We start from the raw sequence: 21,380 nt of genomic DNA, 5'->3' as shown, positions 1-21,380 counted from the left end.
CCCAACCCCAGGTCTGCAGCATGCCAGAAACAGGGCCACGCAAACAAGTGAAACCCCATCTGTGGGATGCAGGCAGCATGCAAAACCACGCCACCTCCAGTACACGGAAGAACCGCTCCATGGATCCAGTCCCTGGCACCCCAAAGGTTGGGGTCCGCTGTTCTAGATCTCAGGGGGCAAATTTCTACATGGCAGATGCTGCAGTAGACAAGGCATGATTCCTTGGTCCAGTAAAATGAGACATTGCTTAACCCAGGGGTGTCAAACTCAAGGGCTATGAGGTGCTTAGATCCAGCCCATGGGGCCAGCCTGGAAATATCAAAGGACAGGCCTGCGATGTCTCGGCCAGCCAAATCGGGCCATGTGCGCCCCCCCTCCCCACAGCCCATTTTCTGCCTCCCTGGCCTCCTGCAGCACTCAGCTGGCCAAAAATGGGCTGCACAGCCCGTTTTTGGTCAGCAGAGTGCTGCTTGAGGCCAGGAAGGCCAAAAACAGGCTGCATGGGGGCCTCGGGAGGCCTCCACACAGCCCGTTTTTGGATGGCAGAGTGCTGTTAGAGGGCATGGAGGGTGAAAATGAGGCACGGGGGGGCGCGTGTGGCCCCCATGCCCCGTTTTGGCCAATAAAGTACTGCAAGAAGCCATTCAGGCCAAAAACGAGGCCCCAACTCAGAGCTGAAGAAGCTTCTTGGATGAGAAGCGAAACGTCTTCAATGAAAAATTAGAAAGTCCAGTTGCCTCTTCAAAAAATCCACCTTTGGGACAACCATGACCTGGATGGCAGAGAAGCTCCATAGACTCCCCCCATCCTTGTTTTCCAAAGGCCCTCTACAAATGACTCAGTACTATACCTGGCAGGAGCCCCAACCAGAAAGGATGCAGACAATCTGTTTCCTCAAAAACCATCGTGAATTGCGATCACATGACTGTGGGATGCTGCAAACTTCCTTTGCAGCAAATATAAGTATTTTGTAATTGCAAGGTTATCTCTTACTGTTATGATTACAAAACATACTAATTATTTCCATTATCTAGATCTTTTTTCCTAATCATCAAAGCCACAAATTGCTTTTTTTTTATTTCATGCAAAAAAAATCTACACAAGGTTTCCAGTCATAAATATATTGTCTTTTCTCTGATCAAAGAAGTCAAGTTAGCCATCTGTGCAAACTCCAACATTTTCACCGACTATTCCTGTATTGAGGGTAGAATTGAACTTTCCCACTTTTGAGCATATAGTAATCCCACCACAGTTGTCCTCTATAAAAACATAATTCTGTGAGTGTTTTCTAGCTGTTTGTCCATTGAAAGTTACAGCATTGTTGTAACTGCGAATGGTTGCTAAATGAGGCAGTTGCTAAATGAACACTGCACATATATTTTTTTAACGTTGCATTTTAAATGTGCCAAGAACAAGGATTTGCTATATGACTTTGCTATAAGAGCAAAATTTCATATTTGTCCAGGGTGCACTTTCATCTGTTTATCTTTTTACTGCCAAATTTGGCCCTCCTGCTTTGAAATCTGGAAAAGTTATTTTGCTAACCTTAAGAGCTAATGTCATGTTAAATTAGCATTGGAACAGAGACACCTTGTTTTTCAAGTTCTGATTAACTTTCTTTGGGACTTGGGATAGGTACATTTTTTAGATAGGTACATCTTAACCTACTTAATAGGAGTGTAATAATGATAAAAATGGGAGGGACATGCACTTTATTATTAGTTTTTCAAAAAATGTGTGTGTATGAGTGTATGTATGAATCTACAATCCCACTCTTCTTTAAATTGAGTGAGGGATAAAAATTATATGAGATAGTAAAATGCCTCAGACATAATGAAAAATCAGGACTCCTACTTATTAACCTGTTAAGGTTTTTTTGTAAACATGATCACATATGACAAATAGGGAAGCTGCATGATCTCAAAATTCCAATTGTTATTTTTAAAGTAGCAGATACCTTTCTGTTTTTTCCCCTCCTAAACGGTCCTTTGTTTCTTTGAAAGTTGAGACCTTTTTTTTTCATTTGCACAAATGGGTTTTCCTGCCTACTGAAAGATACTAATTTGAAATCATGTGAAGAGAAGTCTGTTGATGCAAAAGATTGTTCTTTGCTTCATTATTTCACGATTCTTTCTTTAAATTCCTTAGGTGGAATGCAAGATTATAACTATGTTTGGGCTAACTGCTTTGAGGTCACATTTGAACTTTCCTGTTGCAAATACCCACCAGCTTCTCAGCTTGAGCAAGAATGGCTGAATAACCGGGAATCTTTGCTCACTTTCATTGAAAAAGTAAGATTTGACTTTAACTCCCTTCTTGACTATGTTTGCCAAACAATCCATGTATATTTGAGTCTGTCTTTGTTCTGGAAAATGAAAAGACTTTATTCATCTTGGTCAGGGTGTTTTTTGCCTGCAGATTTTGAATATGCTTCTTGTTAGTCAGAATGTCAGCTCTGCCTAATCCCTTTTGACTCATAAATTGGATCAAGTACACAGTTTTTAAGGTTCGTATTATTGTGGTAGACCAAAATTCAGGCAACATTTAAAGAGAAGGAAGTGTCACTGATCCATGTTTGAATTTCTTTGTTTCAAATCACAAAAAGACTTTGGTTTAGAGATATATACTAAGCTGTAATAATAAGCGTGTTTGGTTTTAGCAATTTTGTAATTCCAGTTAATCATATCCTATTTATTAAATTAATGGCTAAGCAAGCCATAATCAGATCTGTATTAATCAGATCTTTGTCTCAGTTTCTTATCACTCTTAACACATTTAACAATTACCCAACTAAGCAGGGAATAAGTATTTTTTTTTTCCTCTCTCAAGTTCTTTTTCTTTCATTTGCCCAGAGTAAAGGTATTTGGTTGGATCTTCACAAGCTTTATCCAGTGTCACTTGTATTATCTAAATTCTCTCAGGTTTTTCACTGTAGCTCTGTGTGTGCTAAGAAATATTTAAATATCCTCAAAAATACTTTATCTCAAGAGTTACACGTAGTTCTTTCAAAGTTACCTTCTGTCCTGATCTCTCTCTCATATCTAAAGTCAACACTGGTAATTATTCACACATCAGACTAAATGGTGTTTCTTGTATTCAGCTATTGATTACAGGTAATTCTCGATTTACGACCACAATTGAGTCCAAAATTTATGAGAAGTGAGAAATTTGTTAAGCGAGTTTTGCCCCATCTTACGACCTTTCTTGCCACCATTGTTAAGTGAATCACTTCAGTTGTTAAATTAGTCACATGGTTGTTAAGTGAATCTGGCTTCCCCATTGACTTTGCTTGTCAGGTTTCAAAAGGGGATTACACGATCCCGGGACACACAACTGTCATAAATCTGAGTCAGTTGCCAAGTGTTTGAATGTAAATGTCAGGGATGCCTCCCTTCAGACCCTAAGAAAGAAACCCCCCGACTCCATTGATTTAGAGAAGAGGTACCCGTACTTTTACTAAGAATGAACTGATAGCAGCAAAAGCAAGGCAAGATCTGAAACAAACCACCTGAAAGTTACACATTGAAAGTCACCCCAAGTCCCTCTCCCCGGGGTCCCAGCACCAAGAGGCCAACCAACGACCAGTAAGATATTATGGGAAAGCTCCTCTGCAGGTATTTCTCACCCCTGGGGTCTCAGGATGGTTAGCCATGAAGAAGTATAAACAATTCCACTCAGCACGCGTGAGTGCAAACCTCCCATCCAGTTCTCATGGGATGGCTCACTTCCCCATCCCAAATGCCCAACGCCCCCCTCCCCCTTTCTATGACAGCCAAGAGCAAGCAAACGTCAGGAAACCATGCTGGAGATTCGGCTTACATGTAAGTCTGATGACCATGAGGATGCTGCAATGGTCATTAGTGTGAAAAATGTTCATAAGTCACTTTTTTCAGTGCCATTGTAACTTCAAACGGTCACTAAATGAACTGTTATAAGTTGAGGACTACCTGTATTAGAGTCAAGTATATGCAAACCCTACCTTTCAAGGTCTGATTAAAGATTGGCTGATCATGGAGCCAACCACTGACTATACAGACTTGATATATTAAGCCATTCCATGGATTTACAGTTCAGATTATTGTATCCTAATCCTAGAAACTTCATCACTTCGGTGGCTGTGAATCACAATCAGTATCCTTTGCAGCTTGGAACTAATCTGTGTAATCTGTGGTTAGAACTTAGAATAACTTTATTGCCACTTTGAATGTACACTAATCAGCATACGTTAAAATGAAATTTCGTTGCATACAACGAAATGGTTCAGGGTGTTGTCCAGATCTAGACGAAAGGATTAGCTCTGCTTAAAGAGTCATTTGTCCTTCTTGAATGTAGCACGGGGTGCTGGCAATGTTGAGCTGCTCATATGTCGGCAATAGCATTGATAATTTTCTTTTTCCAATAATTATAACTGCATAGGAACCCCCTTTCAATATCAGAGGAGCTAAAGGAAAAATGAGTTTTCATCCAGCCTGCACCTGTCATCTATTTGTTGTGCATATACTAAAATTATCCCGAAAGTTGCAGCCTGGCAGTCACCACAAGGTTGCTGAAGTATCAGTTAAAACAGGGACAGATCATGGTTTGTCACTGTTTTCAGCATTACTGTTTTTTACAGGTCTCAGGGAATTAGTCACCCTGTCATACACTGCAGAGCAGAGCACTCAGGTATCTCAATCCGTTGCATGAAATCCTTTAGGCATGGAAATAGTTTTCTTTCATCTGAGTTCCCCGAGGAGAAGGTCTTTATTTTTAAACCAAATGGCTTAAGGCATATGAAACCTGCCTGAACTTGTTCTGATAATTCACTCTGCCAGGGTATAGTGATCATGTTTATAAATCTCTTCCCTTTTTCATCTTTTACAGAAATATTTAGGACCATGCATAAAACACATTTAGAAACCGTAACTGTAAAGTCTAAAATATTGATATCTTATCCTGAGGCTGTCTTTTGCTCCCTCTTTATTATAGTTTCAGCTCCTGTTGCCTACTCTGTTTGGTTAGACCAACTGGGTGATTTTGAGCCAGACTCTCTTTGTCAGCCTAGTTCAACTCACAGGATGGTTGGGGGGCGGGGAAGGGGGGGAAAATGAGTATTATTTATATCTGTCAAATTTATATGCTACCCATCTCAACAAAAGTGACTCTTTATTTGAGTAACTTATAAAGTAATAAAGACAGGATAAAAATTTAATAAATAAATAAAAGGCATAGTATTGTTTATTTCCCACAAGGGCTCTGTTGAGGATGCTTTCCGGCCATGTCCTCATAAATCAATAATTGACTTTGTATAAATGGCAGCAATTGGCCATAAATTTATTGATACCTTCCTCAGTCTTCTAGCTGTGGAAGAAATTCTTTCACTTTACTCTGTGAGCTTCTTAATATGTGCTCTGTCTTAAGCTCTTTTATGAAATGGAAGCAAAATATATTCAACCCCACCAAGGTATAAAAAAGTAGGCTACTGCCTCACTGCGAAGCGACAACCCATTATTAGATAGTTACGTCACATCAGAGAAGAAATGATGTAATGAAGAAAGACAACTCTGTCTCATTTGTTTTATTAATGAATGGTAAATAATGCTGAATATGAAATCAGTACAAAGTAACACAATAATATTAGATAACAAATATTTTAACGTAACATTCCCTTTTATACCTGCCAGTTGCCACATGAATATTTATTGAAGTTCCTGTCGATAGCCCTAAAATAATGATGTGCTTTGCATACTTTCTTGAACTTAATTTTATATTTTAAAGCCACATGAATTCACCATCTGTTTTGAGTGAAGCATTTTGACAGAAGCACTGCACAAAAATGGCATGTTTATATGTAAGATTGGGCTGAGTTGATTCATCTTTTGGCTTTTGTAAGCATGACTCAAAAACACACATCCTCTTTGTTTTTCTTGGCATTTTGTTTTTTGAAAGACAGCCTGTGTTCCGTTTCAGTAGCTGTGACAGAAACAATCCCCTGGTTACAGAAAAAGAAATCTGAAACTGTGAACATAGCTGATATGTTTTCTTCAATCTAAAGATTAATATAGATGCTCTTTCTAGTATACTGAACTTTATGTAGAAGAATTCATAATATAGAAATTCACAAGAATACTGTCAAGTTACATGTATATCGGTGCACTAGTTTTGATTTATACCAACCTTCTGGTGATACTGCCTAGCTGCTCTTGTTATGAAAGAAATGTGCTATTCTCTGCCAATTTTTCCTCGTTATATTCCTTATTTTATTTAATTTTTGTGTGCAAGCTTGACAGCATCCTGTAACTTTCCTTGGATGAGAAAAAAAAAAGAATATTGCACAGATCGCTTAGCATGAAATTAACAAGTTACTGAACATGAGAGGAATAATGTAGCCTCATGATACTGAATATATTTACAACGTGTTCTGGATCTAATTCTTATTTATTTAATACAGGTGCACATTGGAATTAAAGGATTCGTGAGAGATTCGGTCACTGGGGCTGCCTTGGAAAATGCAACCATTGCTGTGGCTGGAATTGCTCACAACATTACGACTGGACAGTTTGGTGACTATTACAGACTGTTGGTGCCTGGGACCTATAATATCACAGCTTCCGTCCCGGGGTAAAGTATATGGAGATGGCGTCGACATGTTCATTATTTTTGGCATAGTTTCTTCTAGCAGGGAGCTGCTTTAAGGGAATATGAGAAGCCAATCTCACTGTGTTGTCTCATTTTGCCATAAACTAGGCAGGCGCTGTCGTATAATCACATTGCTAGTGCGGACAACAACAAAAACAGGCACATAGAAAATCAGGAAACAACAGTAGCTCCGCACCGTCAGTGTTTCTTTGTTAAGAGAAAGGGCGACTAGGGTGGCTTCGTTAGCCGCCTTGAGTCTTCGGAGAGGGGCAGCATATAAATTGAATTAATTAAATTAAATTAAATTAATTAAATTAAATTAAGAAGCCTTCCCTTTGTTAAGGGGAATTGAGCGAAGGATTTGGAACAGCTGCACTGCCAGCCTGAGGTTTGCAATTAAGCAGGCATAAAAATGGGGCTTTGATGTGGAACCCTTGATTTTGGTTCTTCAGTTGAGAAATAACGTTGCTATTTGGTCTTATTATTTTTTTTCATTCACAAAATGGGAATGATATTCAAGGTGAATAAATACAGGTAGCCCTCGACTTACAACTGCCATGGAGCCCAAAATTTCTGTTGTTAAGTGAGACATTTGTTAAGTGAATTTTGCCCCATTTTACGACCTTTTTTGCCACAGTTGTTATGTGGATTCGCTGCAGCTGGTACGCTAGTAACTTGGTTATTAAGTGAATCTGGTTTCCCCATTGATTTTGCTTGTCAGAAGGTTACAAAAGTTGATCACGTGACCTTGGGACACAGCAATGGTCGTAAATATGAACCAATTGCCAAGCACCTGAATTTTGAACACATGATCATAGGGATGTTATAAAGGTTGTAACTCTGAAAAACGATCCTAAGTCACTTTTTCAGTGCCAGTGACTTTCAACAGTCACTGAATGAACTGTTGTAAATCGGGGACCACCTTTAGTAATGGAATTAGTAAATTCTATTAGGAATGCTCTTAAGCCAGGTGAAGCTAATGTCAGCCTAAAAGCATATTCTTCTCTCTCTTTTTTTCCCCCATCAGTTACCTGCCAGTCACCACGGAGAACGTTGAAGTGAAGGAAGAAAACGCAACTGTAGTGGACTTTTCCTTGCATCCTACAGTCACAGTGTTGACTTCCAGCCCCACCAAGGAAGCTCTGATAACCACCAGCAACTCTCTTGACAGTGCAGCAACTACCACTGCTGTAAACAGAACAGCCTCTGCTCGGCAGGTGATCCAGCCGGATGATTTTCGCCATCACCATTTCCCTGATATGGGTATCTTTCTGAGGAAATTTGCCACTGAGTACCCAAACATCACCCGACTCTACTCGGTGGGCAAGTCAGTGGAGCAAAGGGAATTGTATGCCATGGAGATATCGGATAACCCAGGCATTCATGAAGCAGGTAACTTCCCATTATATAGTTTTGTTGCATGATCTAGATCACGGGTGTCAAACTCACGTTGCCACTTTGCCGTCACAAGGTCCTGTAATCTTTCCTCATAAATGAATTGGTCCAGTTTTCATTATTTTTAATGTATTTGGTCTGAAATAATCATTTTAATTGCGATAATCAGAACCAACTAGATGCAATAATTAATGTACAGTGATACCATTGTAGAGTATTACGATTTTTAATTCTGTTCCTATAATTAGCAGGTTGAGAGGAACTTTTCAGAGTTCTTCATTGCATATTTTTGGTTTTTACTGCATTTACATTTTAATATGTTTTTCCTATCAAGTTAATTTTGTAAATAGGGTAGGAGAGTAAGAGGGTTTGAAATGTTTCTTTTGCAAACCTGAGGAAGGACTTCCTGAAGTAAATGTCGATGGACTTCTAAGTTTAAAATAATTGTTTTTTAAGGCCAAATTGTTTGGATTTTAGTTTGAATTTTTAGTTTCAATTTTGAACTTTTGTCAATAATTTCAAATGTAGTTTTTAATAAAGAGTCTTCTTTGGGCCAAATGAGTTTCACTTCCTAAGGTTTATGTCCATTGTAGGTTCTGTTAACATTAGAGACCATTTGTTTGGCCCTAAATAAAGCAATAAAGCAATTTATGTTAATTATAAAAAATGTTTAAAAAATTACAGTTCCAAAACATTAGATAGGTATGCATTTATAAGGCACTTGTTTATACATTTGAAGGTTATCTAAGTGTCTTGTATAACCCATGTGGCATGAGCAAAGCTTGGATTCATTTGGTGGGCTGTGAATGGTGTTTTCAGTTCATGTTAACATCTGGACCAAACGGAGAGAGAATTGAAATTTTTCTCTCCCCCCCTCCCCATCTATCTGTCTGTCTGTCTGTCATTCCTCCCCCCTCCCTCCCTTTCTCTTTCTCCCTCTTTCTCCCTCTCTCTCCCTCGCCCTCTCTCCATGTTTGTATGATTTATCTCAGCTTCTACACGTCATCCTATATGCGATGGCTAAACTAAGCATCTCTGTTCCTCTTCCAGGTGAACCAGAATTCAAGTACATTGCCAATATGCATGGCAACGAAGTGGTAGGAAGGGAATTGCTCCTCAACCTCATTGAGTACCTCTGCAAGAACTACGGAACCGATCCTGAAGTGACTGACTTGATCCAAAAGACTCGGATCCATATCATGCCATCGATGAACCCCGATGGCTATGAGAAATCTGTAGAAGGTAGCATGCTAGCTTTCTTTTTACACTTCTAGTAAAGGCGTTGGCCAAGAAAAGGTGGTGATTTTATAAGGCAAACGGCTTCAGCTTTTTCTCATAGGTGACTCGGCTTTAATCATAATGTACGTAAAGAGCCCAGAATTTCTTCTTTTCCTTGACTCATCCCTTTTCCTAATCTTTCTGTATTGTACTTCATTTATCTCATATTACAGAAGTAAGGACTTTCTCAATTTTAGCTTGACTCTTTGTGATCATTTTCATGCGTTTTTTGCTGGCCACAGTGCAGAAGCGGTTTGCCATTGAGCTTTAGTGATCTTTTACTTCTTGGAAATGAGACATTACTAAGCAGACATTTTAGAGCAGGGGTCCCCAACCTTGGCAACTTGAAGACTTGTGGACTTCAACTCCCAGAATTCCTCAGCCACTTTGCTTTGCTGGCTGAGGAATTCTGGAAGTTGAAGTCCACAAATCTTCAAGTTGCCAAAGTTGGAGACCCCTGTTTTAGAGGATCCATGGTGACCAGGCATTTTACATTAAGCAATATACCATCCTGCTTTCGTGGTTTAGCTCTGCAAAGCACTAGAGAAAGGAAGTGAAAGTTTACATCAGCCCAGGCAGGCAGGGAAGGTATGTTGTAGACCTGTCGGCTAAAGAATTCCAGCTGGCAGGGTCCAGGATGAAAGCCTTCCATGCCATTGCCCCTGCCCTGTGAAACGTTCTCTTCCCAGAGGTGAGGCAGGCCCCGACTTTCCTGGCCTTCCAGAAAGGCATAAAAACATGGCTTTATGGCTTTTCTTGGGGTGCACAGAGAAGCATGCCGATGTGGGACTGATTAGCGCCCTAAGGGCCCTCCCTCCGCCTTTCAATTAACTTTTAATGTGGAATTTTAATTCTCTTTGCCTCTTTCAATTTTTATATACATTTTGTTCATGTTTTCATACTTTAGTTGTACACTGCCCAAAGTCCCTGTGTGAGGGAGATGGGCAGTTTCGAAATTGGATTAATTAGATTTTTATCAGCAATTTAAATAGCTGAATGGAAGCAGTCTTCAAATTTTAGTTCGCTAATTGATTTCAAAGGAATAACATTGAATGCAGCCCTAAAACAATGGAGGATTGGTGAGAAGCAATCAGTTTAAAAAGGGGTGAATAAGGAGTTGGCAGGTATAATCTTACTTATTAAATTTATACAGCTGCCCAAGTCATGAATGGGATTGTGTGGCATGCAATAAAAACAGAAAAATAAAACCACATCTTAAAAGAACCATAAAAACAGGAAACCTGCATATAACTTGGGACAGTGTTGAAAAACTCAGACATAATAGATCCATCTCTGTTCCCAAGGGATCCAGGGCCTGTTGGGGAAAACCATGTCTCTGGAAGGCCAGATGGATCAGGCCAGGTTTTACCTCAGGGTGCATGATCTGCCACAGTAGAAAAGGCTCTCACTGCCTGGGTCCAATCACAGGGAACTCCTTAACACAGGCCCCCCCAAACTTTTGAGCACCAGGGACCGGTTCCGTGAAGAAAGGTTTTTCCACGGACTGAAAAGGGTGTGGTTTTGCATGCTTGCCTGCATCCCGTGAATGGGGCTTCACTTGTTTGCGTGGCCCGGTTTCTGGCATGCCGCAATCTGGTGCCAGTCTACGGATTGGGGGATGGGGATGCCTGCCTTAGCAGACGAGACCCGTACAATGCCCTTCCTGTCTGACCTGATGGGAATCCTGCATGATTCACGCAGTTTACGCAAGAGCAAACAAATAGTACAGTTAGAAAGAAGGCTTAGTGTCCCGAAGGTGTTTTTTTTTTCAAAAGGCAACCGGATTTTCTTGGTTTTTCCCCCCTTGAAAACCTTTCATTTTTCATCCAAAAAGCTTCTTCAGTTCTGAAGAAGAACTGAAGAAGCTTTCTGGATGAGAAGCAAAGGTTTTCAAGGGGAAAAAAAACCCAAGAAAATCCGGTTGGCTTTTGGAAAAGCAATTCTGTAGAAGCTTCTTGGATGAAAAGCAAAATAATTTCATGGAAAAAAAACCAAGATAGCCTTTTGAACAATACCTTTGGGACAACCATGACCTGGATGATTAAGAATCTCCCTACAAAAGAAGGCTTAGTATTTATTAGTACAAGAGCCATGAAATAGGGGCTGTGGAAAGATGAAACAATGAAAGCCAGGTCATTCATGAAAGAAAGAGACCAAACTTGACAATAGCTGACGCCGTGTTTGGCAAGCCACAACTTGGTGTTTGAACAGTAGCTTGTTCGGCTGCACCTTGGATTCTTTCTAAAGAAAGGATTTTCCCAAATTGAAATGTTTGATTAGTATGAATGTTTATACTGGCTTGGGGCCAAAGGATATTGCAGCAACGTGAACAACAATTTGTGGTTCTTCATACAATTAGGTAGATTTCCACAAGCAGGACTTCTAAAGTTTCTGAGATGAATACAGGTAGCCCTTGACTTACGACAGTTCATTTAGTGTCCATTTGAAGTTACTGCACTGAAAAAAAGAGACTTGTGACCATTTTTCACACTTATGACCGTTGCAGCATCTCCATGGTCACCTGATCAAAATTCAGACACTTGGCAGCTGGTTCATAGTTATGACGGTTGCAGTGTCCCAAGGTCAAGTGATCCCCTTTTGCGACCTTCTGACGAGCAAAGTCAAGAGGGAAGCCAGATTCACTTAACAACCTTGTGACTAACTTAACAACCGCAGTGATTCACTTAACAACTGTGGCAAGAGAAGTCATAAAATGGAGAAAAATTCACTTTACAAATGCCTCGCTTAACAACAGAAATTTTTCAGCTCATGTGTGGTCGTAAGTTGAGGCTACCTGTAAAGTCTTTAGGGACAGTTTTCATTTCTCCCTTGATAATTATAACATCTCTTAAAACTTGGTAAAGGAGAATTACGGAAAAAAACATTGTTTTGCCCACTTAACTTAGAGGTGCAAATTCTGTGTGAGGGAAGGATAGATATTGATAATCGCTATAAAGCACAAATGGTTCAACCAGGCTCCCTTCTGTTTCTCAGGAGACGTATCGGGAATTTTCGGAAGAAACAACAGCAACAACTACGATTTGAATCGGAACTTTCCGGATCAGTTCGTCCAAATCACCGATCCCCTGCAGCCAGAAACCATAGCTGTGATGAACTGGCTGAAGACCTACCCTTTTGTGCTGTCGGCCAATTTGCATGGAGGTAAAGAGGAATGCAAAGCGGCTCGTGTGGAAATGTACAGCACTTTTATTCTAGACTCAGTAAGCCTGAGGCCTCACTGCAGGAAAACTTACCAATGCATGGGAAAATTATGTTTTTACTACATAATTTTATCTGATAATAGCTTACAAGTCAGGATTGCTGGCCAAGATCATCCACAGGAGAGCCTGTAATTTTAAAGAAGTGTTCAGATTCAACACATGTGCTCTTATTAGGGTTACTTTGAAAATGATTTAAATTGCATTGAAAAGAATGCTGCTTGAATTACTTGATTGATTGGTTTATCATTTATTTTTTCTTAAATTCATACGCCTCCCATTTCGCTGTCCAAAGGGACTCTGGGCGGCTTAAAATGTAATTAAATTAAAGTAATTGTATTACATTTATTAAAACAGATTTGTCTTCCCCCCCCCCCCAGTTTTCTGGAAACCTGGAAAAAAGACATGTGTGTTTTAATAAGTAGCCCCATAAGTGTTGTGCTTGCATGAGACCCAAAGAACTCCAGACTCATTTTTAAAGTATGCCCAACCCTGTTTTTTTTTTTTTGTGTAGCTCTTCTGAAACGTCTAGTCCCACCCACCCACCCTCCCTTTTTTTTTTTTTGTTTGCTGGGGGGCATTTGCTGAGTACATTTCCTCTGTCTGGCTCTTGATGTTTAAGAACAAGTAACAAGCAGGTGCTATCTTGCCATCTCTTGATGAATTCCCCTGGGTGGATTTTTTTCTCATTGTTGTCTTTATTTACCTGGATTAGTTTTGTGGCTGGTTGCGAAATCTAAGCAAATAGTATTGTTCTTGACTGTGGTGGTAGAACGACTGCCTTTTATGTTACAATTAATTTACTCAAAGTAATAAAATCCTGAAAGATATATACATACATATATATTTTGCTCTTTGCAGGATCTCTGGTGGTTAACTACCCCTATGATGATGATCAGCTAGGAGTTGCCACATACAGTAAATCCCCTGATGATGCTGTTTTTCAGCAGCTAGCTCTTGCCTATGCCAAGGTAATAATTATTGGAAGGTGTCTCCAACGGATCCTGGAACCTCTGAGGTCCACTAGCTTACTTATCACACACGCTTATATGCGGGTTATGATTTCTGGGGGGTTACAAGGAACTTAAGAGAAGCTACATGTATTTTTAAGCTGTCAGGCTCGTGCAGACGAAATGCAGTTATATAGCCTGTGGTATAAAGTATCCACAGTAAGGTACCTACAAGAATTAAAAGGCAATGCAACTAAAACTGAGCAGTACATAATGGCATAATGAACCAATGGCATTATCTAACTTGTTAGAAAGGCCTTCTGGAAGATGCCATTGTTTTAAATTTCTTGCCTTTTGAGATTATTATTATTACTGATATTTATTAAACTTATTTGTCACCCATCTCACCACAAGGTTTACTCTGGGAAAGTTTCTGTTGGATAAGAGAAAAACAAAAGTTTTATCTGTATAAATTGGACATGTATGGTGTTTACTAGGGATGGGGATTATAGTAAAATGGTGTCGTGGTTGTTCCAAAGGTGCTTTTTCCAAGAGGCAACTGGACTTTCTTCTTTGAAGACGTTTCACTTCTCATCCAAGAAGCTTCTTCTGCTCTGACTGGATGGTAGGGAAGGGAAGGATTTATATTCCTTGCAGACAACTGGTCAATTGCATTTAAAAGACAAAGGCCTCTCTTTTGAAGACAGCAAAGTCCAAATTTGGATAGAGAGGACCCTGGTTTGAAAGAGGGGTCAAAGAGGCCATCAATGTCCAAATTGAACAGCCCTCTCTCAACAGAAGGGGAGGGATACCACACCACCCATCTTCAGTCTACAACACAGTCCTTTCAGCAGTTCCAAGAAGGCTCCACACCCATTTGCACCACTCAGGTGACCCCAGGAGACAGGTAAACCTTCAGGTGGCCTCAACAACCTTCTAAAAGGATGCAAATGACCAGCTGTCTGCAAGGAGCATAAATCCTTCCATTCCCAACCATCCAGTCAGCACTGAAGAAGCTTCTTGGATGTGAAGCGAAACATCTTCAAAAGAAAAACCAGAAAGTCCAGTTGCCTCTTGAAAAAAACACTTTTGGGATCTTTGCTGTTTTAGTTGTTTTTCTTTATATTAGTAAGTAGGAGTCCTGCTAATCATTGCAGTACGTAAAATAAATAATATTGTCAGACTCTAGAATGTGATGAAAGTTGTACCCTTTGTAAAGAATATATTTCTTTGCCCTAACTGCAAACAAATCATTTGTTTTATTCAGAGCGGGGCAGAGAGTTTCACACCAATTCATTTATCTTTTTAAGGGGTTCACAATATCACAAAGATTAAGGAGTCCTACACCAAACCATAATGAAATGTTTATTTAACATGATAAGTTAATTTAGCCATTGTGCTTTGCAACCACAGTTCACACACCTTTTTTCAGTTTGACTTTTGTGGAGGTCAAACAAAAACAAAAAAGAACAAAGAACAAAGAGGTAGAGATAAGGTTAGGGCCAAAAGTAGATTGTAGAATTAATTCAACTGAAATTACATTGGATCAGTTAAATACAGTTTTTCTTCTTGTCCCTTCAAAAAAATAGAATTTTCTGGCAATTTCTGAAAGGACTTTGCCTATAACATTTTGTGACCTGCATGTGGCTTTGTGAAATAAATTTACTCCTCAGATTTGTGACTTAATGTCATTCTGAAACCAGCCACTGTAATTATTTTATAAATCCAGAAATGAATGATATAACGTAAAAGGAAGTGTAACCCCAATGACTGACCGGGGGATCCTGGAAGATTAAATACAAAATGTTTGGAAGGCACTAAAGTTCTAAAAAAAATTGAATTATTAGTTGCATATACTAGAATGTTACAAGAGGACCTGCTTTCCAAGTATCTGGAAAGAAATATTAGAAACAATGTGATCTGCATAAACTCAAGTCAACACTTTCAAAACCAATTCTCTGGTTTTACTTATTTCTGCAAAAAAAAAATTCAGGTCCTTCTTATCTTGATTGTAGTTCCTGCTAGTTTTCCTTCTGTTACATTTGCACCAACAGGTTGCTTGGATTTTAGGGAATGAAAGCTGTAACTTTTTAATTTAATCTTAAATAGGGACTCTGTGACAACTATGAAACTTGGTGGGTGATCCTGAGTCTCACATAACCTAATTGTCTCTCAGAGTTATCTGGTTAAAATTGCAAGAGAATGGTATATTGGATTAATGTTGGGATAAATAGGTGGTAATTTTTCACATATTTTCATTTTCAAATGGAGATACTCCTAGACTTACAGCCACAATTGTGTCCAAAATTTCTGTTGTTAAGAGAGACATTTGTAAGTGACTTTTGCCCCATTTTACGGCCTCCCTTGCCATAGTTGTTAAGTGAATCACTGCAGCTGATAAGTTAGTAACCTGGTTGTTAAGTGAACCTGCTTTCCCCATTGACTTTGCTTATCAGGTCGCAAAAGTTCATCACATGACCCCGGGACACTGCAACTGTCATCAATATGAGTCAGTTGCCAAGCGTCCAAATTTTGATCACACGACCATAGGGAAGCTGCAAAGTTTGTAGCTGAAAAACTTTCATAAATCACCTTTTTCAGTGCAGTTGCAACTTTGAACGATCACTAAACGAACTGTTGTAAATTGGGGACTACCTGTACCATCCACAAGAATAAAAATGTAGTTTAGAGTTGATCGTTCACAAACTACTTACTTGTATATGTACCCTGTTTAGAATAGAAGCTGAAAAGCGATATAAAAAAATCCATAATGACATAAGACTTGGATTTTTCCAATCTGAATTTAAGAATGTGTAAACTCAAGTCTCTTTGGGGTCAAGGTGAGCTGCTGCTGACATGTCCATATCGTTTTCCTTGAGCAACTGACCTTTTCCATCTGGCATGCTTTACAACTTCTTAGTCTAGCTCAAAGCCTTAGGATTTCCTGGTTGTCTGCCTTCCAAGTGCTGAACAGGTTCAGCCTGCTTAGCTTTTTTTATAAGGTCACATGAGATCACAGGAAACATCACCTTCCTGTGATCTGCTATCCCACACTACTGCTCAAAAAAAATGAAAACTCTTTGCATGATAAACTTCTCTGTACTTTCAAGCGTAAGGCAGGAATGAACAGCATGAACCCGAATTTGTATTCTGCTCTTTCAGGAGAATGTGGAAATGTTCCAGGGCCATCCGTGCGACAACATATATCCCGATGAATATTTTCCTCGTGGCATCACTAATGGAGCGAATTGGTATAATGTCCCAGGTAAAGCATAAATGCTGGAGATGTTTGTTTGGGGGAAACGACAACATCTGTGGGCTTTATGTGCGAGAATAAGATCCGAAATCCCCTTCGGGTTGGTCTGAGTTTCTCAAGATAAAGAACTTTTCCTTGTAAGCCAGCCATGATGAGGGCTGTGAAAAATGTTTTTTTTTTAAGTCTTGTTTTAACATCAAAATAATTTTGACTTTGAGATAGGGAGCTTTGAACTTGGAACACTTTCTTTGAACTGCTCTGCCCATCACAAATGTTTATTTGCTTGTTATATGTGTTGGCAGGGAAAAAAAACCTAATTATTGAGCATAGCTGCACTTAATAACAATTGAACAGACAACACACCATAAAGCATCTTGCTTAGGATCCAGAGGTTTATTAGAATTTAAAGCATTAGCAAACATAAGTCAGTTACATTAATCACATTGCAATGAGGGTCAATTGGACAAGCAGTCAAAAGGGACGGCTTGAGGCCGCTTGGTCCCCTCCCATTATTCAACATTTCATTATGTACCTTAAAACCACAAAATCACATGACTTTCAGGATTCTGCCATTGAGCATAGCAACAGGGCCAGTTGTCCATTCCTCCAACCTAAATGTTACAGCATGGTTATTTTTTACATGTACTTTTAAATGCACACTTCCTCTTTGTCCACAGCATTTTGCAAGCTAAGCAACTGTCAGTGTTGCAAAGCACCATTTTGATATACTTAAAGGTCACAATTTCAGCACCCAGGTTAACGATGATTTTATTTCAGGCCCCTCAGCCCTTAACATACATGATAGGGCAGATAAATAGGCCTTTATTATTTATTTATTTATTTATTTATTTATTTATTTATTAAATTTATATACCGCCCTATTCCTGAGGGACTCAGCGAACAGCGAACAATAAAAATACATGTAATACAAACGTTAAAAAAAAACCAATTAAAATATACTAAACACTCTGGTCCTAGATAATTCAAGACATCCCAGTTTAAAATAAAATCAAAAGCAATATAAAGGGAAAGTTAGGCCAGGCCGGCCTGCTGAAACAGGAATGTTTTGAGGGCACGGTGGAAAGTGCGCAGATCCGGAATCCTCTGTATCTCTGGGGGAGCTCGTTCCAGATGGTGGGTGCCCTCACAGAAAAGGCTCTCCCCCTGGGGGCCGCCAGTCGACACTGTTTGGCTGACGGCACCCTGAGAAGCCCCTCTCTATGGGAGCATACTATTAAAAAAAACAAAGGTGTACATTAAAAAAAAATTCTCTTAACAGTGTCCAAACCCGATTTTTTTTTAAATCCTGGTTTACACGGTGTGTGAACACAGCTAGTGTTTAATAAGGAAATGGCATAGTGTTCCAACCACAATCCTTTAAGTTCCATTTAAAAAAAACATAAATACTGCCTCCTACCGCTAGGCACAGGTGTTTAAGAAAACAGTTCTGTACTCTATTCGGCATTTTCTTTTTTTAAATCCTTTTCCTATTTTAGGTTGGTCCTTATTTCACATGAATTTGATTCAGTACTATTGATATAAAAGAAATACAGCTAATCCTTAACCTATGACCACGGTTTACACCAAAGTTTCTGCTGTTAAGTGAAACAATTACTAATGAGTTTTGCCCCATTTCATGATCTTTTTTGCCACAGTTGTTAGCTGAATCCCTGCAGTTGATCAGTTAGTAACCCGGTTGTTAAGTGAATCATGCTTCCCTATTGACTTTGCTTGTCAGAAGGCTACAAAAGGGATCATGTTCATGACCGTCATAAATACGAGTCAGTTGCCAAGCGTTTGAATTTTCCTCACGTGACAGTGTGAAAAACGGTCATCTTTTTTCAGTGTTGTTTTTCGGAATGGTCACTAAATGAACTGTTGTAAATCGAGGACTGCCTGTACTGCTAATTTGGGAGCAAAATGTATAGTTGAAAATGATTCTGCTTTCAAACTCCTTTCCCTAAAATGACATCTTGCTTTACGGGTGGTCCTTGACTTCCAGCCATTATTTTAGTGACCATTTGAAATTACAACAGCACTGAAAAAAGTGACCTATGACCTTTTTTCACATTTACAACCATTGCAGCAACTCCACGCTCCCGTGATGAAAATTCAAACGCTTGGCAACTGACTCGTATTTATGACAGTTGCAGTCTGCTGGGATCACGTGATCCCCTTTTGCGACCTTCTGACAAGCCAAGTCAAAGGGGAAGCCAGATTCCCTTAACAACTGCATTGCTAATTTAGCAACTGCAGTGATTCACTTAACAATGGTGGCAAGAAGGGTCGTAAAATAGGGCAGAATTCATTGAACAACTGCCTTGCTTAGCAACATAAATTTTGAGCTGAATTGTGGCCGTAAGTCGAGGACTACCTGTATTTTGCTCCACAACCTCCAAGTTTTGTGGTTAGGATTTCATCTCTGGGGGATTAATTTTCTTTATTCTCCTGCTGCCAAGATATTTGCCGCTAAGCATAAGCCGTTGATTTACCTTCTGATAATCCTCGTTTCAGGTGGCATGCAGGATTGGAATTACCTTAACACAAATTGCTTTGAGGTGACCATTGAGTTGGGCTGTGTCAAATATCCCAAGGCAGAAGAGTTGCCAAAATACTGGGAGAAGAACCGCCGGTCTCTGCTGCAGTTTATCAAGCAGGTAAGATGATTTGCTGCCCCGCACGATTAAGCGGTGCTCACCTATGCTGCTGCATACTGCACAAGGAAAAAATACAACCAGAATAAGAGAGTTGGAAGGGACCTTGGAGGTCTTCTAGTCCAACCCCCTGCTCAAGCAGGAGACCCTACATACATTTCAGTCAAATGGCTGTCTCTTCCTAAAATCCTCCAGAGATGGAGCACCCACAACTTCTGATGGCAACTTCAGAATTAATTGTCCACGGATTAATTGTTCTGTCAGGAAGTTTTTCCTTGGTTCTAGGTTGGTTCTCTCCCTGGTTAGTTTCCATCTATTGCTTCTTGTCCTGCCTTCAGGCGCTTTGGCGAATAGGTGGATCCCCTCTTCTTTGTGGCAGCCCCTCAAATACTGGAAGACTGAAATCATGTCCCCCACCTCAGTTCCTTCGTTGCACTAGACTAGACATACCTAATTCCAGAAACCATTCTTCCTCCAGTCCGCTAATACTCTTTGTTGGCCTTCTTTGCACTCTTTACCTGGCCCTGGTTTTTTCATGGATTTGGGGAGAGGGATCAAAGACTAACGGATTCTCTGTTGCACAGTTCATCCATCTCTCTTCACTTAGGTCCACCGAGGTGTCATTGGGTTTGTTTTGGATGCCACGGATGGACGAGGCATCTTGAACGCGACCATCAGCATTGCCAGCATTGACCACCCTGTCTCCACCTATAAAACGGGGGATTATTGGCGCCTGCTGGCTCCAGGAACGTACAAGATCACGGCATCTGCCCGAGGGTAAGCCACGCGGCTTTCAATGATCTAACATCCGTCATTTTCACCTAAGGGCTCTTCTTAAGTGCGCTGGAATTAAATCACCTCTTCCCTACGGAGAGAAAAAGATAACTGCTGTTTTTCATCTTATTGTTGTAAGTCCTCGATTTACAACCGTTCATTTAGTGACCATTCAAACTTACAACAGCGCTTTAAAAAAGGACATATGACCATTTTTCACAGTTACAACCTTTTCAGCCTCCCCATGATCATGTGATCAAAATTCAGGTGCTTGGCAATTGGTTCATATTTATGACCATTGCAATGTCCTGGGGTCATGCCATCCCCGTTTGCAATTGACTAGCAAAGTCAATGAAGAAGCCAGGTTCACTTAACAACCGTGTTACTAATTTAGTAGTATTCACATTAATAACTGTGGCAGGAAAAGTCCTAAAATGGGACAAAACTCACTTAACAAATGTCTCCCTTAGCAACATAAATGTTGGGTTCAATTGTGCTCGTAAGTTGAGGACCGCCTACACTCGAAAAGATTAAAGACAAAAAAGAGGGCTACGACAAGGGAGCTGGATACTATCACGGATGACCAGGCAGGAGTTTACAAAAGCGATTATTGGCAAATGGTCCTAGTAAAACATTGTCTCTTTGGAGTAGCAAGGAAGAAGAAGCAACTGAATTAAGTCACCTCTCACTCAGATTTAGAACATGGAAGATTGGGAAGAAGCCTCTTAATCCTGCACAGTTAAGGCTCTTGAAATATCTTGTATCTTCTACATCAGGGGTCTCCAACCTTGGCAATTTGAAGACTTGTGGACTTCAGTTCTCGGAGTTGAAGTCCACAAGTCTTAAAGTTGCCAAGGTTGGAGACCCCTGCTCTACATCATCCCAAAGAAGAACACGAGGAGCTTCAGGGCTTCCAAATGTAGAGAACCAGCAGCTAATCCCTCTTGCCCAAGAGAAAAATTGCAAACATTTTGTGGGCAGTTTTTTTTTTAGCTTGGATTTCTATGAAAGGCAAGATGAAAATTGATGGGGATTTTTTTTAAAAAAAACATGAAAGATTTAACTTCCGTCTTTCAGGCAAGCCAGGCCCTGGCATCTTCACTTGAAACAATGAGAGAGCAATTGTGAGGAAGGCCACTTTACCTAAGACTTTGGAGATTTATTCTGTCACAGGTGTGCCAGAAGGCTGAAGTGACAGGAATCAGCTTCCTGCTGTACTGTAGTGCAGGGGTCCTCC

General features: G+C 40.0%; 1 protein-coding gene across 1 annotated transcript in view; it reads left to right on the top strand.

The window, feature by feature from the left end:
- Positions 1-21,380, top strand: part of CPD (carboxypeptidase D) — a 49,406-nt gene that overhangs the window by 9,787 nt on the left and 18,239 nt on the right. Inside the window, exons 3-11 of the mRNA XM_087890301.1 lie at positions 2,149-2,291; positions 6,431-6,600; positions 7,646-8,010; positions 9,064-9,255; positions 12,286-12,453; positions 13,371-13,480; positions 16,622-16,724; positions 19,230-19,372; positions 19,977-20,146. Of these exons, the coding sequence (XP_087746427.1) occupies positions 2,149-2,291; positions 6,431-6,600; positions 7,646-8,010; positions 9,064-9,255; positions 12,286-12,453; positions 13,371-13,480; positions 16,622-16,724; positions 19,230-19,372; positions 19,977-20,146 (1,564 nt within the window). The remainder of the gene's footprint in view (positions 1-2,148; positions 2,292-6,430; positions 6,601-7,645; positions 8,011-9,063; positions 9,256-12,285; positions 12,454-13,370; positions 13,481-16,621; positions 16,725-19,229; positions 19,373-19,976; positions 20,147-21,380) is intronic.

Source organism: Pantherophis guttatus, chromosome 1, assembly GCF_059756535.1.
Source record: "Pantherophis guttatus breed Tessera chromosome 1, ASM5975653v1, whole genome shotgun sequence".
Taxonomy (NCBI): Eukaryota; Metazoa; Chordata; class Lepidosauria; order Squamata; family Colubridae; genus Pantherophis; species Pantherophis guttatus.
This window is presented reverse-complemented; position numbering and strand designations above follow the sequence as displayed.